The sequence below is a fragment of the Rutilus rutilus genome (genome assembly GCF_951802725.1).
Source record: "Rutilus rutilus genome assembly, chromosome: 6".
NCBI lineage: Eukaryota > Metazoa > Chordata > Actinopteri > Cypriniformes > Leuciscidae > Rutilus > Rutilus rutilus.
The window spans coordinates 25,490,276-25,508,706 of NC_140214.1; the positions used below are offsets into that span (position 1 = coordinate 25,490,276).

General features: G+C 39.3%; 2 protein-coding genes across 3 annotated transcripts; both read left to right on the forward strand.

Annotated features, from left to right (window-relative positions):
- Positions 1-616: 616 nt before the first annotated feature.
- Positions 617-5,637, forward strand: LOC311291291 (putative flap endonuclease 1 homolog). The gene is made up of 11 exons (XM_084410226.1): positions 617-877; positions 1,144-1,219; positions 1,327-1,429; positions 1,541-1,595; positions 2,127-2,188; positions 2,301-2,437; positions 2,562-2,622; positions 2,754-2,885; positions 4,908-5,053; positions 5,124-5,265; positions 5,346-5,637. The coding sequence occupies exons 1-11, from the start codon at positions 796-798 to the stop codon at positions 5,400-5,402; spliced, it is 1,053 nt and encodes a 350-aa protein (XP_084266352.1). The 5' UTR covers positions 617-795; the 3' UTR covers positions 5,403-5,637.
- Positions 5,638-6,656: 1,019 nt separating this feature from the next.
- On the forward strand, positions 6,657-17,242 carry agfg1b (ArfGAP with FG repeats 1b). 2 transcript variants are annotated; one of them, XM_084410219.1, is made up of 12 exons: positions 6,657-7,021; positions 8,595-8,688; positions 8,768-8,883; positions 10,853-10,997; positions 11,123-11,279; positions 11,818-11,934; positions 13,265-13,406; positions 13,508-13,584; positions 13,661-13,756; positions 13,868-14,020; positions 14,281-14,369; positions 16,415-17,242. In XM_084410219.1, exons 1-12 carry the CDS (start codon positions 6,855-6,857, stop codon positions 16,472-16,474), a joined length of 1,413 nt encoding a protein of 470 aa, XP_084266345.1. In that variant the 5' UTR covers positions 6,657-6,854; the 3' UTR covers positions 16,475-17,242. The 2 variants fall into 2 exon arrangements, with proteins under 2 accessions (XP_084266345.1, XP_084266346.1); XM_084410220.1 differs by lacking the exon at positions 11,818-11,934 and having other exon boundaries at positions 6,695-7,021.
- Positions 17,243-18,431: the final 1,189 nt, after the last annotated feature.

Genomic DNA, 18,431 nt, shown 5'->3' on the forward strand with positions numbered 1-18,431 from the left:
TAATGTAACTCTACACCCTTGCCTCATTTAGTATAAGCGGTTCTATGTTAAATTAAATTAGCCCCGCCTCCACTCACTCACACCAGCTCAGAGATCCACTTTTTGACCACCACATGTTGAAGTGATTGGTTACAAGGTAGTTTGTGACGTCAGAAACACCAGCAAATTCACTGCAGTTTTAAGGAGAAAATATTACTCAGCAATGGTGCTGATTTGTGAATTTGCACATGGTTTGTCTTAAACCACATTAAACACCGCAACATTAAAAACTTGATTTTCAAGGGGGACTACAGTTGCAGATGCTAAATCAAATTGCTCTTGAATGTTCAAGGACCAACTTTGACCGTTCCAATATGCTAGATGGAACATGTTATGTATAGCGCGCCCATAGAAATCTGGAATAAAAAAGACTGTCAAAAACAAAGCAAATGTCATATCTGTATCTGTTTTGAGCGTACAACTACGCACATATGGTATTGATTTGTGCACTTGTAGTCTGTTTTATGGTTTTGTTTTTTTGAGAGAGTCTCTTTTGATCTCACATTTTTAAGCAGTACGCACAGGTGGTTTTGATTTTTTTATTCCATATAGAAACAGCCGCTAATGAGAATTCTATGTACATGAGTCTATGGTCGCGAAACGAGTTGGTGACGTCAAGCAGTAGTGGCCTATCAGCGCTATGTTACCATGGCAACCACGTGAGCACTGCGACCATGCGGAAATGAAGCTGTGTGACGAAGGACAATAACATCTGTCCTACCAACACGATTGTAGTTAAAACTTTTTTAATTTAAAATGGGGATTACAAAGTTAGCGGATTTAATTCATTTTGACGGTCCAGTGTCTATGCGCAACAAAGAGATCGGTGATTATTCGGGTAAGAGCAATGCATTACAGTTAAAATGTAACAGGAAAAGCTAATTGGGGAAACAAACCGTAGTAAAAAATAATAGGCTATACAATAATGTATTGTCATGTATAAAGAAGAGAAAACCGTAAGAAAAGCAGTTGACACTTCTCGAATGTACACTTCAGAGTAAACGTTAACGTTAGTTGTCATCCAACGTAACGTTACTCAAAAATCTTTTTGTTCTATTATGTTTGCCTAAAATCTGTAACAACTGTCATGTCTCTGTGATCCAGGGAAGATTATCGCACTAGATACATCTATTGTGGTGAATCAGTTTCGCACAGCTCTCCCCAGCCATCTGAAGCTAAGGTTTGAATAAAAATTAATTGTCTGTTCTCTTTTGTAAATCTTGTGATATTCTATCATATATGTGTGTGTGTGTTTTATCTTACAAATATGAACATCTGATGTTGCAGCCCTCTCACAGGCTTGTTTTACCGCACTCTTACTTTCCTGGAGCATGACATCAAGCCTGTCTTTGTACTTGATGGCAGACCGCCCAGTCAAAAGAGAGCCGTGGTGAGAGGATGCGAAATAATACAATTATTTAATAATTACATGCATATAATAATTATATAATCCAGTTACAGAATGTGTTTAATAATATGCCATATATTTTAATTCCTCTAGCTGGAGAAAAGAGCTCAAACCACTGGCTATAACAGCTCGCAGAGCCCCAACACAGGTGTGTGGCGATGTAAACATTACGGTTTAAAATTTCGGGGTCAATAAGTCTCTTTTGAAAGAATGGTCACCAATGCTGCGTTTATTTGATCCAAAATACAATAAAAGCAGTAACATTGTGAAATATGATTAGAATTTAAAATAACTTTTTTATTAATTATTCTTTTTTATTTCATTCCTGTGATGTCAAAGCTGCATTTTCAGCATCATTACACCAGTCTTCAGTGTCACATGATCCTTCAGAAGTCATTCTAATATGATGATTTGGTTCCTTAAGAAACATTTCTTATTATTATCAATGTTGAAAACAGTTGTGCTGCTTAATGTTTTTGTGGAAACTTATAAATTTTTTCAGGATTTTCTGATGAACAGGAAGCTCAAAATAACAGCATTCATTTGAAATAGAAAACATTCTTAATATATCTTAAAGTCTTATAAATATATATTGTATAGTTTCATGTTGTTTACTCATCACTATTCCCAATTTGCTGGTGACTATGATATTTATGCACATTGTTTTGCACTTTTTTAGGGTCCAACTTTAAACAAGAGTGCCTACGTCTCCTAAAGCTCATGGGTGTGCCGTGTATCCAGGTATTTTCTTTTTTTCTTTTGTTTCCTATTTAATTTAGTTAGTGTTATACAAATAACTACTCCATCATATGCATTTGAGGGGTTCCTGTTTTGACATCACTTTGAACGTCAGGCTCCAGGTGAAGCAGAGGCACTGTGTGCCCACCTGGTCAAAAGTGGCACAGTTAATGCTGTAGCCTCAGAGGACATGGACACACTGGCATTTGGAGGGACTGTTCTTCTCCGACAGTTCAATGCAAAGAGAGACAGGTGAGATTAAAGTCAAATTAATTTATAGATTTTGCAGGAGAACATTCAATGTTACATTGTACAGTAAGGCATTTCAACACTTCTGTAGAAAGACATACAGCAACAGCTATCATTTCTCTCACAGTGAGGTGACAGAGTACTCCTTACCAAAGCTATTGAAAGCTCTACAGCTGACATATGAACAGGTAAAACATTCAGAGTTTCTGATCATTAATTGATTTGCCTTTTTTTTTGGTAAGGCATTTGTAGAAAAGATCCAAAAGAACAGGACTTTGTGTTTGTTTGTTTAATTTATCTTTCTGTGTCTCTTTCCTAGTTTGTTGACCTGTGTATCTTGCTGGGCTGTGACTACTGTGATAAGATTGGAGGTCTTGGGCCGAGTCGGGCATTGAAGCTTATTAAACAACATCATACAATAGAGGGTGTGATGGAACATGTCAACAGAAAGGTACTTGTTTGGAAAAAAAAATCATATTAACCAAATAAATCAAGCCCTGCTAAAGTCGACATGAAATGGAAATTGGGATCGTCTTTTCTTCCCTGTTATCATAGGCGGAGGGTAAACCAACTAGATGCGCTTCCTCCTCAAAAACACATTTAAATAATGATTCTGTCATTAAATACTCACTCTCAAACCCATAAGACCTTCATTCATCTTCGGAACACAAATGAAGATATTGATGAAATCCGAGAGCTTTCTGTCCCCTTATAGACTGCAATGTTATTACCACTTTCAAGGCCCAGAAAGGTAATAAAGACATCGTTAAAATAGTCCACGTGACTACAGAGGTTCAACCTTAATGTTATGAAGCGACAGAAAACTTTTACATTCGCAAACCACTATAGTTTAAACAGAAAAGCAAGCATACTGTAATGTGTGATTTGACATATCAACACGCAAAGAGCATCTCTAAAAAGCTGTCACTCATCTCAATTCATCTCATAAGGTTCCGCTATAATCAGTGAAGCTGACTGCACAATCAATCTCTTATTTATTAGCCTACATAATGTCTACACTTTGTTTGTTAAAAGTTAAAGCTGCAATAGGTGATTAGCTACAGACAATTTTTTTTGTTATGGTGGTTGAAAGTCTCCTCATATCCTGATAGCAATCACTATGTTAAGCAGTCTAAGTGTATTTATATATAATCTGTGGAAGGCGTAGGACCATAAAATGTGTTCCCTGTCATTCAACGTGTGTTGGATTTGCGAGCGTGCAGTACAAAAACTCTGGCGTTTTGTGCAGTGAGTGGAAATCAACAGATACAATCATGTTAAAAAAAAAAGTTCACCCTTTTGAATTATATGGTTTAACCTTTGACCTTCTGAAGAGTACAAACACCAAATTCTGTTTCGCCAATATGCTATTATTATTTCTATGGAGAAAACTGATCCTAGTTAGCCTGGCTAATGTCAGACCTCTTTCTCATTGAGACGTGGTCTGGGAACCACATGTTCATTTTCTCGTATTTGAGGCGTGGTTTAGGAATGCCCAGAGCCGTTTATTGGGCGCTACGAATGTCTATCAAATGCGCCTGTACTGTGCTCATAGCCAATCGTTTCAATTATACCAGATGACGTATGTAGAGCGACAGAAATTCGACGAGGAAGAAGACGAAATAAACTTGCGTTCTAAACTACTTACCTAAGGCTGCATTGAAAGGTAACTTCGCGTCTGATGCCATGTTGGATCCATAGATATAAACAAACTGCTTCGGTGTGTCGCATGGACGTCGTCATCGTCTTGCTGCTCCCTCCCCGTTCTGTGATTGGTTCTCTTTTTGAGGGGAAAATCTGGTCCATGGTGTCCAGGTTGCCTAGCAGCGTGAATAAAATCAAGGCAGCAGGGGGAAACCCAGGCTAGATCCTAGTGGTTGAGGAGATTGAGTTCCTAGAAAAGCGCTATATAAATGAAACTAATTAATGAATGAATTAATTAGACCTGCTATTATGGGCAGCACTTCCCCCTAAAAGCAATCAGAAGCAGCAGTCAGTGGTTTGAGCGTGGCCAGCCTTACACACACTCCTCTTATGCCTATTATAATGTATATCTGAGTGAAATGGCTTCTTGAACAAGAAGAAGTGTAGGAGAGGGATTTCGTCCATCTGGAAATGATTGGATCATTGTCGTCAGTATTATTGTGCTCATGTCATTAATGAAGAGATGTAAGTGCAAGGGGGTTGGGAAATAGTTATTTTTTTTAACTGCATAGATAAATCATCTATAATATACACTGCACCTTTCCTTAAAAAATAAGAATTGTCCATTTTGATTCCATGGTGACTTTAAAGCTGATCCCACTAGAAGGCAGCATTCTGATAGTTTTGTCATGACTAATTCACTCTCATTTGCTTTCTACAATATGATTTTCATTTATCTGTGGAAAACCAAAAATGTAAAGCAGAATGTTCAGGCTGCTGTTTTTCGTAAACCAAAAATAAAGGCTACTTTGGCTGTCAATTCTTACAGACACACCCTATCCCTCCAAACTGGCAGTACAAGGACGCCCGGAAGCTGTTTTTTGAAACACCACAAATTGACGACCCTGTTCTGGCCTGGAGTGAGCCTGATGAAGAGGGTCTGGTGCAGTTCCTGTGCAAGGAGAAGCCTTTGAAGTATGTCTCTATGTTCTGATGTTTAATAGTATCTGAGATTTGGGTATGTGACCCTATTCACTCTTTTAAGGGAGGAAAGGGTGCGGGGACGCATGAGGAAGTTTCGCGAGTCTCTCTCTAAGAGAAGGAAGCAGAGGGAGGTGGATGAGAAAATGGGCCTAACTAGACAGTCACGACTTGAAGAATTTTTCCCTGCGACACGAAGGAGAAAGGTTAGATATCAGTTTAGAAGTATTGTAAATCGATTGATTGCTTGAACATTGTAACAAACAGTCTTGACTTCTTTATCTAGGCTGAATCTGCAGCTGTGGGAGGATCCAGTGGGAGAAAAAAATCAAAAATTGAATAAGACGGACCATTTTCAATCTTGGATCTTAAAGCATTAATTAAACCATCATGTGGACAGAAGAGTTAAAAGTATAACGGCATCGATCTGTTTTAGATATTTTAGTATTTTATTATGTTCAAATGGCAAAATAATGTAAAACAAGTGCCAAGATTTTACATTTTAAATAATGCTTGTAACTTTTATGTTTGGGAGCCTGTATTAAATTACAGTAAACCTCATTTTATTTCTAAATGTATACTGTGCTTTATGATGTATTATTACATTATTATACGATACTAGTGTAGCTTGTGTTTAATGTGGTTAAATATCTTATTGCCTATAGATACATATAGTAATGTGTGTTTATGTGTCCATGTGTGTGTCCTCCTGGTAAACCCATTATGGGGACAAAATGCCCGACAAAGATGGCAAAAATGTTTGGGTCTCCATGAGGGAAACCAGCTTAAAAAAAAACATAATAAGTGATGATGAGAGAGAGAGAGTGTGTGTGTGTGTGTGTGTGTGTGTGTGTGTGTGTGTGTGTGTGTGTGTGTGTGTGTGTGTGTGTGTGTGTGTGTGTGTGTGTGTGTGTGTGTGTGTGTGTGTGTGTGTGTGTGTGTGTGTGTGTGCTTTGTCCTTTGTATTTGTGTATGATCCATCTAAAAACTACAAAGTACCAAGCTATTATCATGTTTTTTGGACATGGTAACTTGGTAATGTCATGTTTTTTTAGCTTTGTAATACCATGGTTATCTTTAAAGTACCTAGGGATACCATATTCAGTACATACCATGATGTATGAATATGGGAATCATTCAGTGCCATAAGAAAGCACCATTATATTATCATGTTTTTGGTCAGGATACCATAGTGACCCAATAACATGGCTTTTCTGTTCCTATGACGTTTCATTGTGTGTTATTTAACCCTCTGGTGGTCTTCCATTTTTAACGTTTTCCTTCGTCGGAATGGTACTTGATGTATGAACGAAAAAAAAAAGATTACAAAAGTAAATAATATGAGTATTTCTAATATTAAAGAACAAATATAAACACAAAGTATAGAACATGCTTTTCTTTAAAACTGCTTATTTTCTTCGGTCTCTTTTGCACTGAGGAACACATGTCTGACCCCTAAGCGAGTGCCATTATGTAAATACCGTGAAACATGAATGTGGACATCAGGGTGTCAGGCTCTCGATTACAATTAAATATCCATACACTCATTTAACTCCTGTTTTTGACCAAGTTCCATACAGTAGAGGCGTTTCTCTCCAGTGCAGTAGATGGCAGCATTGACATGTATAGCCTGCAGCGCTCCACATCAGTCCAGTGAAGAACAGGACGTTTATGGCTATTCCTGGCTGTCCTATGTGGAACGATTTTCCAGCGCTGCCGGGTGTGTTTATGCACTAGATTTACCCATAACCTCCAGCTTCACCTGCCCTAGACTCGACAGCTTTATTATTTCGTGATGGCGGCGAGTGCCAAGCGAAAACAGGAGGAGAAACACTTGAAGATGCTTCGGGAGATGACCAGCCTGCCTCCTAATAGGAAATGCTTTGATTGCGATCAGCGCGGCCCGACCTACGCCAACATGACAGTGGGCTCGTTTGTGTGCACCACCTGTTCCGGAATACTGTAAGTTTATAACGAGGTCCTTCATATTCACACAGATGGTGAACGAACTTGTTGTTTTTTCCTCAAGAGTCTGTATGTGCAGACGGCAGACGCCTAACAACCCCTCCCATCTGAGAGATCATCTGCAGAATGTGTCCCAGCTGTCTCTAACATCATCATAACATCAGCTTTCACAAAAATAGATTCAGAGCCAGAACAGCCGAACTTCACGAACCGTTTCAAATTAGACGGTGTGACGTTTGTCCCATTTGGCTAAAATTGTGTGTGTGTTCATAAAGTACTGTGTCAATGTGTGACACACCCATGTTTGAACATTACAGCTGCTTATGCATAAAATATGTTCATATCTAGATAAACTGAAAAGAAATGGCTGGTATTCAACTTGCAGACAATGCCACTAGTGAAAATTATGGTATGATGTTGTGGTGCTGAGATTTGGGCCCCAGGTAGTGCACATGAGGTCTCAGTTCATTGCCTGGTAAGATGATGTCTCTATGACATTTTGGTGCAGAGTAATGACAGGGGCCAGCAGTGACCACCAGAGGGCTTTGGGGCTCCACACTGGAACCTAGATTTACAGTACTAAGTCGAAAGAGCCGCCCCTGTTATCAGTGTCTTTATGACATTCTGGTGCCAGGAATCAATATGACAGGTGCTCGAGCCTCGGGGGGCCCCCAAAGAGCTGTGTGACTCCACATGGGGCCTCAATTTAAGGTTCTAAGTCAAAAGCGCCGCCCCTGATGTCAGTGTCGTTATGACATTATGGTGCCGAAATACGACTAAATATGACAGGGGCTCCACAAGGGCCTCCGGGGGCCCCCAGAGGGCTGTGGGACTCCACATGGGGCCTCAATTTAAGGTTCTATGTCAAAAGCGCCGCCCCTGATGTCAGTGTTGTTATGACATTATGGTGCCGAAATACGACTAAATATGACAGGGGCTCCACAAGGGCCTCCGGGGGCCCCCAGAGGGCTGTGGGACTCCACATGGGGTCTCAATTTATGGTTCTAAGTCAAAAGCAACGCCCCTGATGTCAGTGTCCTTATGACATTCTGTTGCTGAAAAATGACTGAATATGCCCAAACAGAGCCGCAGGGGTCTGAACAGTGCTATAACAATTATTTTACATTTTAATATTAATAATTGTAATAATTAAAGGTATAGTGGAGGATCTTTCCAAATTTTAGATAAGACCCGCCCACCCGCCCACTTTTTGAATAAGTTTGATTGATTCACCAGAATGATTGACAATTAGGAGGACCAATAGTATAGGTGATCCACCCGGAAGTAAAAAATCCTCCGCTATACCTTTAATAATTCATTTTTTTTTATCTGCCGGCAAAAATCGAAATATGATCATTTAGAAAAGTCATAGAACATTTTTCTTCAAATTCCATAAATTGAGGTATCATATGTGCTAATAGTGGAAATACTTTTTATCCAGAAGAATAACAAATATAAGCACCACTAATAATGTACGACTGCCATAATTAGGGATCGCCAACTTCTCAGAGTTTAGTCTTGTCTCTGCAGTGACCAATCTATGATGTTTGTCATTTGATTTGTGTCCCAGACGAGGCATCAACCCTCCACACAGAGTGAAGTCCATTTCTATGACAACTTTCACCCAACAGGAAATCGAGTTCTTACAAAAACACAGCAACGAGGTACAATACGCTTTAACACATTACAGTCTATGCACATACTGAGGCTCCTCTAAATACTCTCTCTTTTTTTTGCGCTCAGGTCTGCAAACACATCTGGCTGGGGTTGTATGATGACAAGAGCTCTGTGATCCCAGATTTCCGTGAACCTCAGAAAGTCAAAGAGTTTCTTCAGGAGAAATATGAGAAGAAAAGATGGTAAGGAGTCTCTGTTCAGATCCATCCTCCTTTTGTGACATGTGTTTCTGTGTAGCCCTGTGTAGCTTTTCAGAGCGCCGTCAGTCAAATCCATTCCACTTAAGGAATTCCCTAATAAATCAAACTCCATTTCCACTGAATCGCTACATTATATTTCTCAACGAGCCGCAACTGACGAAAGTAACCGCCCGTTGTACCCTTCCAGTCAAATATTGCGTTGCAAACATCAATAACAGCTTTAAGTTGTCATTGCTGGCAAATGACCATGGTATTAGGGGGATAATCCATGGATAGCTGTGCATTTAATGCACGATGTGGAGGCAAAGATCCGCCCGACGTGAAGTGGAGTTTAGTTTACTTGTTTAATTAAAAGGCACCAGAATACATGAAATGGTATTTACTCCAGTAACATTTTTCTGGGGGAGGACCCACTCACTTTTTTTTTTTTTCCGACGCCCATGATTCTTACCCGTAGCATATACACTACCATTCAAAAGTTTGGGGTCAGACTTTCTTTGTTTGGTGGTTTGAAAGAAATGAATACTTTTAAGGATGCATTAAATTGATCGTGAAGTGACAGTAAAGACTTTTTATAATGTTACAAAAGATTTCCATTTCAAATAAATGCTTCATCTTTCTATTCATTATTCATCCAAAGAATCCTGAAAAAAAAAAAAAATATGATGGTGGTTTCCACAATAAACTGTTTTCAGCATTGATGATAATAATAAGACCAAATAAGCATCTTAGAATGACTTCTGAAGGATCATGTGACACTGAAGACTGGAGTAATGATGCTGAAAGTTCAGCTTTGACATCACAGGAATAAACTACATTTTAAAATAGAAATAGAAAAGTTATTTTAAATTGTAATAATATTTCACAATATTAAAAAAAGTAAATATAGCCTTTGGTGAGCATAATAAAATCTTACCAACAGTTCCTCTAATCCCCCCACTCTGAGAACTTCTGCTTTAAATTTGACATGAAGCGTAAGTTGCCATTAGTCTTTTTTTCCCTATTGTGAAGTATATCCAAGTGAAACGGCTACTTGAACAAGAAAAAATGTAGAACCGAACCTGATTTTGTCCATCAGGAATTGATTGGATGATTGTGGTTTGCTCTTGCTGTGATGTCATGTGAGTGACAGGTTGTCCCGCCCTCACACCAGTAAACACATCATCAGAGAAGAGAAGAGATGATGCTGCAAGAGAGAGGGGAGGTTATTTTGACTAAAGATTATGAGGACACATAATTAAAAATAATAATGACGTGGACGGATAAATCATTTATACTAAATACTGCAATATACTAGCTACATCTACATCAAGATGTTAGGTCTGGCAACTCACCATTGGCACGGCTTAATCCGAGGGGCGGGATAGCGTTTGCCCACCAGCGGAGCTAGTTGATAGATTAAACTTTTGCCGTATCTGGTCGGCAAAACTACAAACACATCTTCCTTTTTTAAGAATGACTTAAGTGCCGTTCTTTGTTATTTTCTCAAAGAAAAGCTTAACTCCAAGTCCTCCAGAGTCGCGGCCAAAGCCGATGCGAAAGACCGCTGTTCGCCAGCAGCAGCAGACATTCTTTGTTTTCAAGTAGCAGGGAATTCACGCGGACATTGTCAGGCCATGAGTTCCCTCAGGTGTTTCTAATGGGATTTTAGAATGGTGGATTTCAGTTTAAGAGTAGTCCTCAAATAAGTGCAGCATTATTTTAGACTTATTTTAAAAACATTAGAACATCTCACTTACCCCAAAGTTTTGAAGGGTGATGTATGACTGTGTAAATTATGTTGTAGAACAAAGCCCTGTCATGTTAATCATGCACAGACTTTTTTTAAACTACTAAATCAAAAACCTCTATTCTAAAAACTCATAAAATCCCAAGGGAGCCCATGGCAAATTAGCCTTCCGGGTTGACCTACAAATTAACAGCTTTATTACTGTGCCACCGTCATTTGCAGGTATGTTCCCCCAGAACAAGCCAGGGTGATAGCTTCTGTGCAGGCCTCAATATCTGGTTCATCTGCTAGCAGTACCAGTAGCACCCCAGAGGTTCTTCCCCAGCCCCTCAAAACCCTGCATCTTACCAAGACTCCGTCTAACCAGGTAACTAACTACACAACCACCCACACATTTGCACATTTCGGAACCACAGAACAGTTATTTCTTCTCCGTGGAATCAGGTTATGCCCTGCTTTTCTCTTCATGCCTTCCCCACATTTCTGTCTCAGTCCCCAGTGACCAGTCGTGCTCAGGCCCAGTCTGCAGGCCAGGAGAAGAAGTTTGACCTCCTCTCTGACTTGGGTGGAGATATTTTTGCTGCACCTCAAACTCAAACTGCCAGCTCCTCAAACTTTGCTAATTTTGCACATTTTAACAGGCCCTCAGGTAACCATTAAGATTTTTAATAGATTGACAGCCCTAATTTATGTATAAGAAAAGCGTAATTTAGATGCCGGTCGAAAGTTCCTTTAATTGTTTTGTCACTATTTTGTAGCTTTTTGTCATTTATTTAAAGGGATAGTACACCCAAAATGAAAATTCTGTGAAAATGAGTTTTCTCACTTTCAATTTGTTTCAAACCTGTCTGACTTTCTGTGGAACTCAAAAGATACATAGAATTTATTTAAGTATGTTTGTGGGATCCAATGTTGTTTTGGACCCCACTGACTTTCATTATATGAATAAAAACAGATCAAATGCTACATGAGGTCAGAAAATGTGGACAGAATTTAAATTTTTGGATGAACAATCCCTTTAAATGTCATTTCAACTACCCTACTCTACAACCATTTGTGAATGAAGTCAGTCAGCTCAGTGTTTTGCTTTTGCTTGCCTACATTTATGTCAGAACCATGATTTCAGACTGTCACTTTAATTTTCCTCATGAGTCCTGTTCATTTTGTTCAACCTGTGCTATCTATAGCACAAAATAATTCCACTACAGAGTTTGCCAATTTTGATTCCTTTGGAAACGCCAGTGGACCGTCACATTTTGGCACATCACCCCCCTCAAAGCCTTCCCTTCAGCAACCCCACACAGGTACCACACCCTGCCCCCATCTATTGTGCATTATATTCACGTGTATTTCTATTTCCTGTCATGGTTGTTACAGAATGTTATTGGCTAAATATCACCTATGTTGCTGCTGGCTTACTTTAACAGAACTGTACCAGTCATTTAAGGAAGATAATGGGTAAAAGAAATTACACTTATTTTTTTCGTCCGCATTTTTAATTTATTTAAAAAGAAAAAGAAAAGAAAAAAATATCGAAAAGAAAGCCACTAGTTAACAATAACAACATTGTATTCTAGGTGTAAGGAAAATATGTATTACTTGAAGTTTTTAGAGTCATTTGAATTTTTCTTGAAAATGGATGGAACCAACATGAATACAAAGAGTACATATCTAAGAACATGAACGGTTTAGCACCCTCATTCCTCTCTGAACTGTTGATATCATCACCCAGTGCAAGCTCTTAGGTCTGACAATCAGAGGCTTTTAGGCCCTGTTTACACCTGGTATAAAGATGCGTTTTGGTCGATCGGACCACAAGTGGACGACGCTAAATACAGGTGTAAACTGGGTGTAAAATGTTTTGAGCTTGTCCACTTTCAACCACTTCCAGAGGTAGTCGAAAACGCATTTGACCGGATTGCTTTCGTAGTGTAAACGTTCATGTGGTCGAATGCGTTCAGCCACAAAAGACCGTCTACTGACCTACTGTGTAAACATTATGAGAAGCTCGTACCAAGCACAAAAATGTACCAAGCACAATGTTCTCTCACCATTCCTGATTTCTAACACACACTCACAGCGTTCGGCGTGGGCTTGCGGCTGTCAGAGTTCATATGTAAATTGCGCAAGCTTATTTTATCCATTTGATCGAAAGGTCTGAAAAAGACCCTCCCCTCGAAGAAATCAGGATAGAAGTGGTTGAAAGTGGACAAAAGAGACAGATTAAAACACCAGGTGTAAACGGGTATGCGTCTCCCTCTTCTACTTGTGATCCGATCGACCAAAACACATCTTAATACCAGGTGTAAACAGAGCCTTAGTCCTTCCAAAAACCGCAGCCCCTCCAAAACTTTGGAACAGCCTCTCAATTCAAATCAGAACTTCCCCTACATGACCCATGTTTATATGACCCTATTTCCCCAGGCTTACATTCTGTGGTTTGATACCTTACTCTTTTATGGTCTGTTTGTCCACTGCCTGAATGCATTTCATGGTTATGTGTGTTACTTGTGTCCTCTTGTACAGCACATTGGTCAACCGCAGTTGTTTTTAGTTGTGCTTTATAAATCAATTGAATTGAATTAATATAATAAGTCTGAGTATAAATTTATGCTCTACCTTTATGCGATTCAGGAGGAGGCATGTCCATTCCTCCACTACCCAATGTGGCCCCTGCCCCGCCTCTGAGCAGTTTATCGAGAGGGGACCGTTACGCGGCCCTAGCTGAGCTTGACAGTGTCCTCAGTTCCACCGTTACCAGTGGGAGCTCACAAGGGTGAGAGATCACTGCATTACTGACCGTATATTCTCTGCACAGTCCACCTTGCTTTTAGTCTGTTCATGTACATGTTTTTGTGTGTTAATGCACTACCAAAGTGTGTATGGAGGTGTCCCAGGAGCTGCTGCACCTCCAGCTCAGCCAGGAGTACCCAACATGCAACAGGGTTTTGCAGGTGGATTTTAAGATTCGTTTAAGTAAGTTTTAACATTTAAGTCTTTTAAACTGACTCGAGACTTTTGATCGTGCAGCTGCTCCCTCCACAAACCCATTCGTGGCTGCTGGAATGGTTCAGGAGCCCATGTCTACAAATCCATTCCAAACCAATGGGAGAGCAGCCGCCTCAGGTAAAACCTCGCTTTGGTCGAGATCAGCATGCTCGTTATGTGTGTGTCCATTCAAGGAATGAGCAGATGAAACATGCTACTCCTCCTCTGGTCTCCTTTTATTTATTTTAGCCTCATTTGGCACTGGCTCCATGAGCATGCCAGCTGGCTTTGGGAACGCAACCAGTTTCTGCCTGCCAACCAGTTTTAGTGGGACCTTCCAGCAGCAATTCCCTGGCCAAGGTCCCTTTCCCCCACCTGCAGCCTACCACCAACAGCCCAATGGTATGTGAGACTATATTTGTGTTTTCGTGAGTGCGAGGTGGCCCAAACCCCCAGTGGCTTATGCCTTTCTTTTATGCATACTCATGAGAAAGGCTGTGTTTGTATTGTATTAAGCATCAACTCTTTTTGCTTTTCCTGCTTTGATGTGAGTTTTGGTGTTGCATGTGTTGGAGTAGCAGGTTCAGTGCTTTAGTGTTGAGGTCAGTCTTTAATGTAACACACCAGCTCCATGGCCTTTCTTCTTGTATGGTCCTCCTCAGGGGGGTTTCCAGCCTACGGACAGGCCAAACCTATGGGCAACTATGGGCAGCAGGTCACAGGACCTGGGATCTCCAGCAACCCATTCATGGTAAGCAAGCCAGTTGCTATGAAGTAAATACTAAGTATGAAGGATATTCTTTATTCATTGCTTTAAAGCAGTGGTTTTCAATCTGACTTGAAGGCCCCCTCTAGTATTTCTGCTTTAATTATGACAAAGCTGCTTGATTTCCAGCTGTTTTATTAAAGTCCCCATGAAATCAAAATGTAAGGGTTTTTTTTGGGAGGGTTTTACTTTTATTATGAATATGTTAGCCTTAAGGTTATTTATAAGCTAGTGTGTTCCAAAACAATGACAAAATGAGCTTTTAGAAGATATAAGCGTTCAAAATTTAGACTCTCACTTACGGCAATATGGATCAAAGATTTTGATGACATCACCCTGCCCATCAGATTTTCTGTCCAATCAAATGCTCTCTAGAATCTGAAGGGTCCCGCCCCCTACATTATAAATAGATGCTGAAGCTGCAGCTGAAATCAGTCACTTATATATGGTGAATGGCACATAATGCACTATGTAGGGGATAGGGAACGATTCAGACAGTTTAAATATGCTTTCCATTGGGGCAAATGAAGTTTGGTTTTGCGTTAGTATCACTCGAACTAACATCAATTTCACACTTTTCATGTCCTCAGCATGATTATGTTCACCGTTATGCTTTAGTAACCGTTTCATATTAAATCTAAAATGGGAATCTATCAGACTGGCTGTCATATGCTGCAATAAGCTGTCAAACGCATTGCCGAGTTCAACGATATATGAACAAAATGCTGTTGGATATTTTTTAAAAGGGGAGGAGCTGTTTATCTTCCCGTTTCAGTGGAAATGACGTCACATGCTGAAAAATCAGCTAATTTCATTTCGTATTTATATGCACACGAGAACTTCCGCCTAATATTACACACATGGATTTGTTCTTAACCTTGTTGGAACGTTAATGAATTTGGAGTATTTTAAATGAGCGATCACGTAACCATGTCCATATAAGGGCTTTCCGCACACGCTTTCCTTTCTTCTCTCTCAGTAAACATGACGCTGTCTAAAGAGAGGCTGAGAGCACGCGCAGCAAAATCCTCAAGTAACGCCAAGCTTGCCATCCTCAAAACAAGTTAAAACAAAAACAAAAACCACCTTTAATACAGACCCAGATTTAGACCTCTGATTAACCAGCTGTACATATGCAAATCTGCATCTTTAAGCTGGGGAAACAGCTCAAGCACCTTTTCTTGCTCTTTTACTGTAATGATTAAATATATTTAAGATGAAATATGTATAAAATTCCATCTTAACACATTTGTAAGACCAGGGTATGTGATTTGTGTATGACATTTTTCAGTTGTTCCTACATTTCAATCACAAATCATGCATACGCACAGTTAGTGAATGAGACCCATTGTTTACTTAGAACGATTTACATCTAGTTTATTTGGTGTAATTGATTCAGAATCAAGAGTTTTCTACCTTAATTGGTTTTGTTTAGGCATGTATTAAGGCATATTTAGGCATGCCACCGATCCCACTCCCCCTCAGAAAAAAAATGAAAGGTTATTACCTTAAATATTTAATGATGTAAAATTAAATGTTAGACGCTGTACTGCCATTTACTGATGTGGATCATAATGATTCTCTCTGAGTTTTATGTGACCAGCATTAATTACATTGATGCTGGTGAGTTTTATGTAGAGACTGAGCGATCTACATCATTAATTCCCTCACCTTACATAGATGAACAAAAAAGAAGCAACTTGGTTCTCACTCAGGGTTTTTAGTTGATACCGTTCAGATGACGCTTCACAAAAAGACATTTAGCACCAAACTACTGAATGCACCTTTATTGTCTTAATGGCGGTCTGACTCTTAATGGTTTTACATCTATTGTACTTAATATTAGGCTGCATTTAACATGAGTAATCTGTTCTCAAGTCTTCTCATCCACAATAATCATGATCATTTGAAGTAGAATTACCTTCACATAATGTGCTCCTAAATCTGCAATGTTGTTGCTGGATGGCAGAAATTCTGAATCAAACCATTTTTTATCCACTCTCTTTATCTTCCGTTTGTTTTCTCTTCAGGGTGGAGGCCCAGCGGGACCGTACCCAACAGGAGGTTCCTCCACAAACCCCTTTCTCTAAAGCGCTTTTTCCATCACATTTCAGCTGCATCATGCACACATTCCGCATCACCAATGCTCTAAAACATTGTCTTCAAGAATCTGAAAGTATTCAGGTTTTGTATTTACTGCACTGAGTCTTTGACATTTCTAGAGAAAGAGCTGTGGATACGCAGGTGATGGTCTTCCCCACCCCACCGGTGTGTTCTGGACAAAACTCCACGATTGTCCCACCTCATTTATGCCTTCAGCTCAATAAGTAATGTTTTATGCCTAGAAAGTAAGCTCCTTGTGCATATCAGCATTTGTAATCCTTTTAAAAACATGTTATTCGCAAAGAGAAACTGATGGAAACAGCAGAACACAGTGGTGTCTAGGGATGCTGTGATTAGCTGTACAAACAACTTCAGTTTGTCCTTAGCACCTGCTCTAGCAGAAATGTTTTCGTTCAGTCGGAGGAATAGACGCCGCTAATTGCCTCAAGGAGGTAAGAAAACATGGTTTGGATTAAAACCTGACACCTATTGTAAAGGCAGAGGAGCTCAGCACAAGATAAAGCAGGTGTCTACAGCACAAACGGGCCGAGTAGATGTAAGTGGTAGAGTACGCCTTTCTATGATCTCCCCTCGGGGAGCACCTTGGGAAATTGGCAGGTCTGACCTGCGGTGTTCTCCGTCGATGGATTTTTGACCACATCAAAAGTTACCATTAAAGGAATACAAGTTAATGTGTACATATATAAATATATGTATAAAATATTAAATGATTTTTAACTACTGTGTTACATGCGCCTGTTTGTGCTTGTTTTTTTACACTTCATTGAGCAAAGCTAGAGTTTTTAGTTCTCAATTATTGATTGTGATCACGTATGAATAATTGTAGTCAAGTTTTTAGAATATTATCTCCCACCCCACTACACATACTGTCTTAGACACTCTTTAAAATGAAGTTTTTTTAGTGGCATTGATGGTTCCATGAAGAACTGTTTAGAACGGTTCTTTTGGAAAAACTTAAAACTTTCTTCACACTAAGAACTGTACACTGAAAGGTTCTTTTGGGAACCCGAAATGGGTCCCTGGAATCACAGCAACAACAAAAAAATATTTTGGGAACCTGTATTTTTAAGAGTGTAAGAAAGTAGGAACGGAAATAATAATAGTGAAGAAAGAGAAAAAGAAAAAAAATGATGAAAAAACGGATTCATCACAACTATTGGAGCAAATAAACCTGAAATAACTAAACCACATGAACATGCACAGGCTGTGTGACACCTGTTTTTTCTTGCATGAATAGACATTACATGTTCTTTAGAACCGTTTTCTACTTTTCTTTAACGCATTTATCTAATTAGAATATTAATGATCAAAGGTTTATCATTTCTAAATTTGTTCTGTAAAAGCTGCCAGATAAAATAACCTCCATCATCCTTTTTTTTTTTCCGTCACAATAGACGAGCTCAATCGAACTGTTAATGTTTTGTTTATTGATGGATTCATAAATTTGTCAGCCCCTTCATTTTTCACAATTTATGTTGCAGCAGCTGTATGCTACAATGCTTTAATTTTTCGCATCTAAGTTACACTAAATGCCCCAGCCGAAACTGGTTTGTGATACATTTACAAATAAAATAAAGTGTATCTGGTAAGCAGAGACCTGGCCGATGAGCACAACCAGAGCACAACCCATAAATACTGAAACACACAGTAATGTTTTAGAATGATGGACAGATTTATTAGACTCAACCTGTTTCCCGTTTGCGTGCAGTATAGAGTGGCGCAGTTTACGTGAAACACGAATATTCATCTAATAAAGAGAAATGCGTCCGTTTAGTAGGAGCAGCAAAAATCAGATCCTGTCACTTATCTAGTGTGCTAGAAAAATATGGCGATGATGACTGTGAAATCACTCTATTTTTTTATTTTATTTTTATTTGTATTATTAAACATTGTATAATACACATATTTCACATATAAGGTTCA

Coding starts and splice junctions, on each gene's coding strand:
- LOC311291291 (XM_084410226.1), top strand. CDS start 796: ATGGGGATTACAAAGTTAGCGGATTTAATTCATTTTGACGGTCCAGTG. Junction 1,220..1,326: donor CCCAGCCATCTGAAGCTAAG/GTTTGAATAAAA, acceptor CTGATGTTGCAG/CCCTCTCACAGGCTTGTTTT. Junction 2,189..2,300: donor TGGGTGTGCCGTGTATCCAG/GTATTTTCTTTT, acceptor TTTGAACGTCAG/GCTCCAGGTGAAGCAGAGGC.
- agfg1b (XM_084410219.1), top strand. CDS start 6,855: ATGGCGGCGAGTGCCAAGCGAAAACAGGAGGAGAAACACTTGAAGATG. Junction 7,022..8,594: donor ACCACCTGTTCCGGAATACT/GTAAGTTTATAA, acceptor TTTGTGTCCCAG/ACGAGGCATCAACCCTCCAC. Junction 13,757..13,867: donor TGGGAGAGCAGCCGCCTCAG/GTAAAACCTCGC, acceptor TATTTATTTTAG/CCTCATTTGGCACTGGCTCC.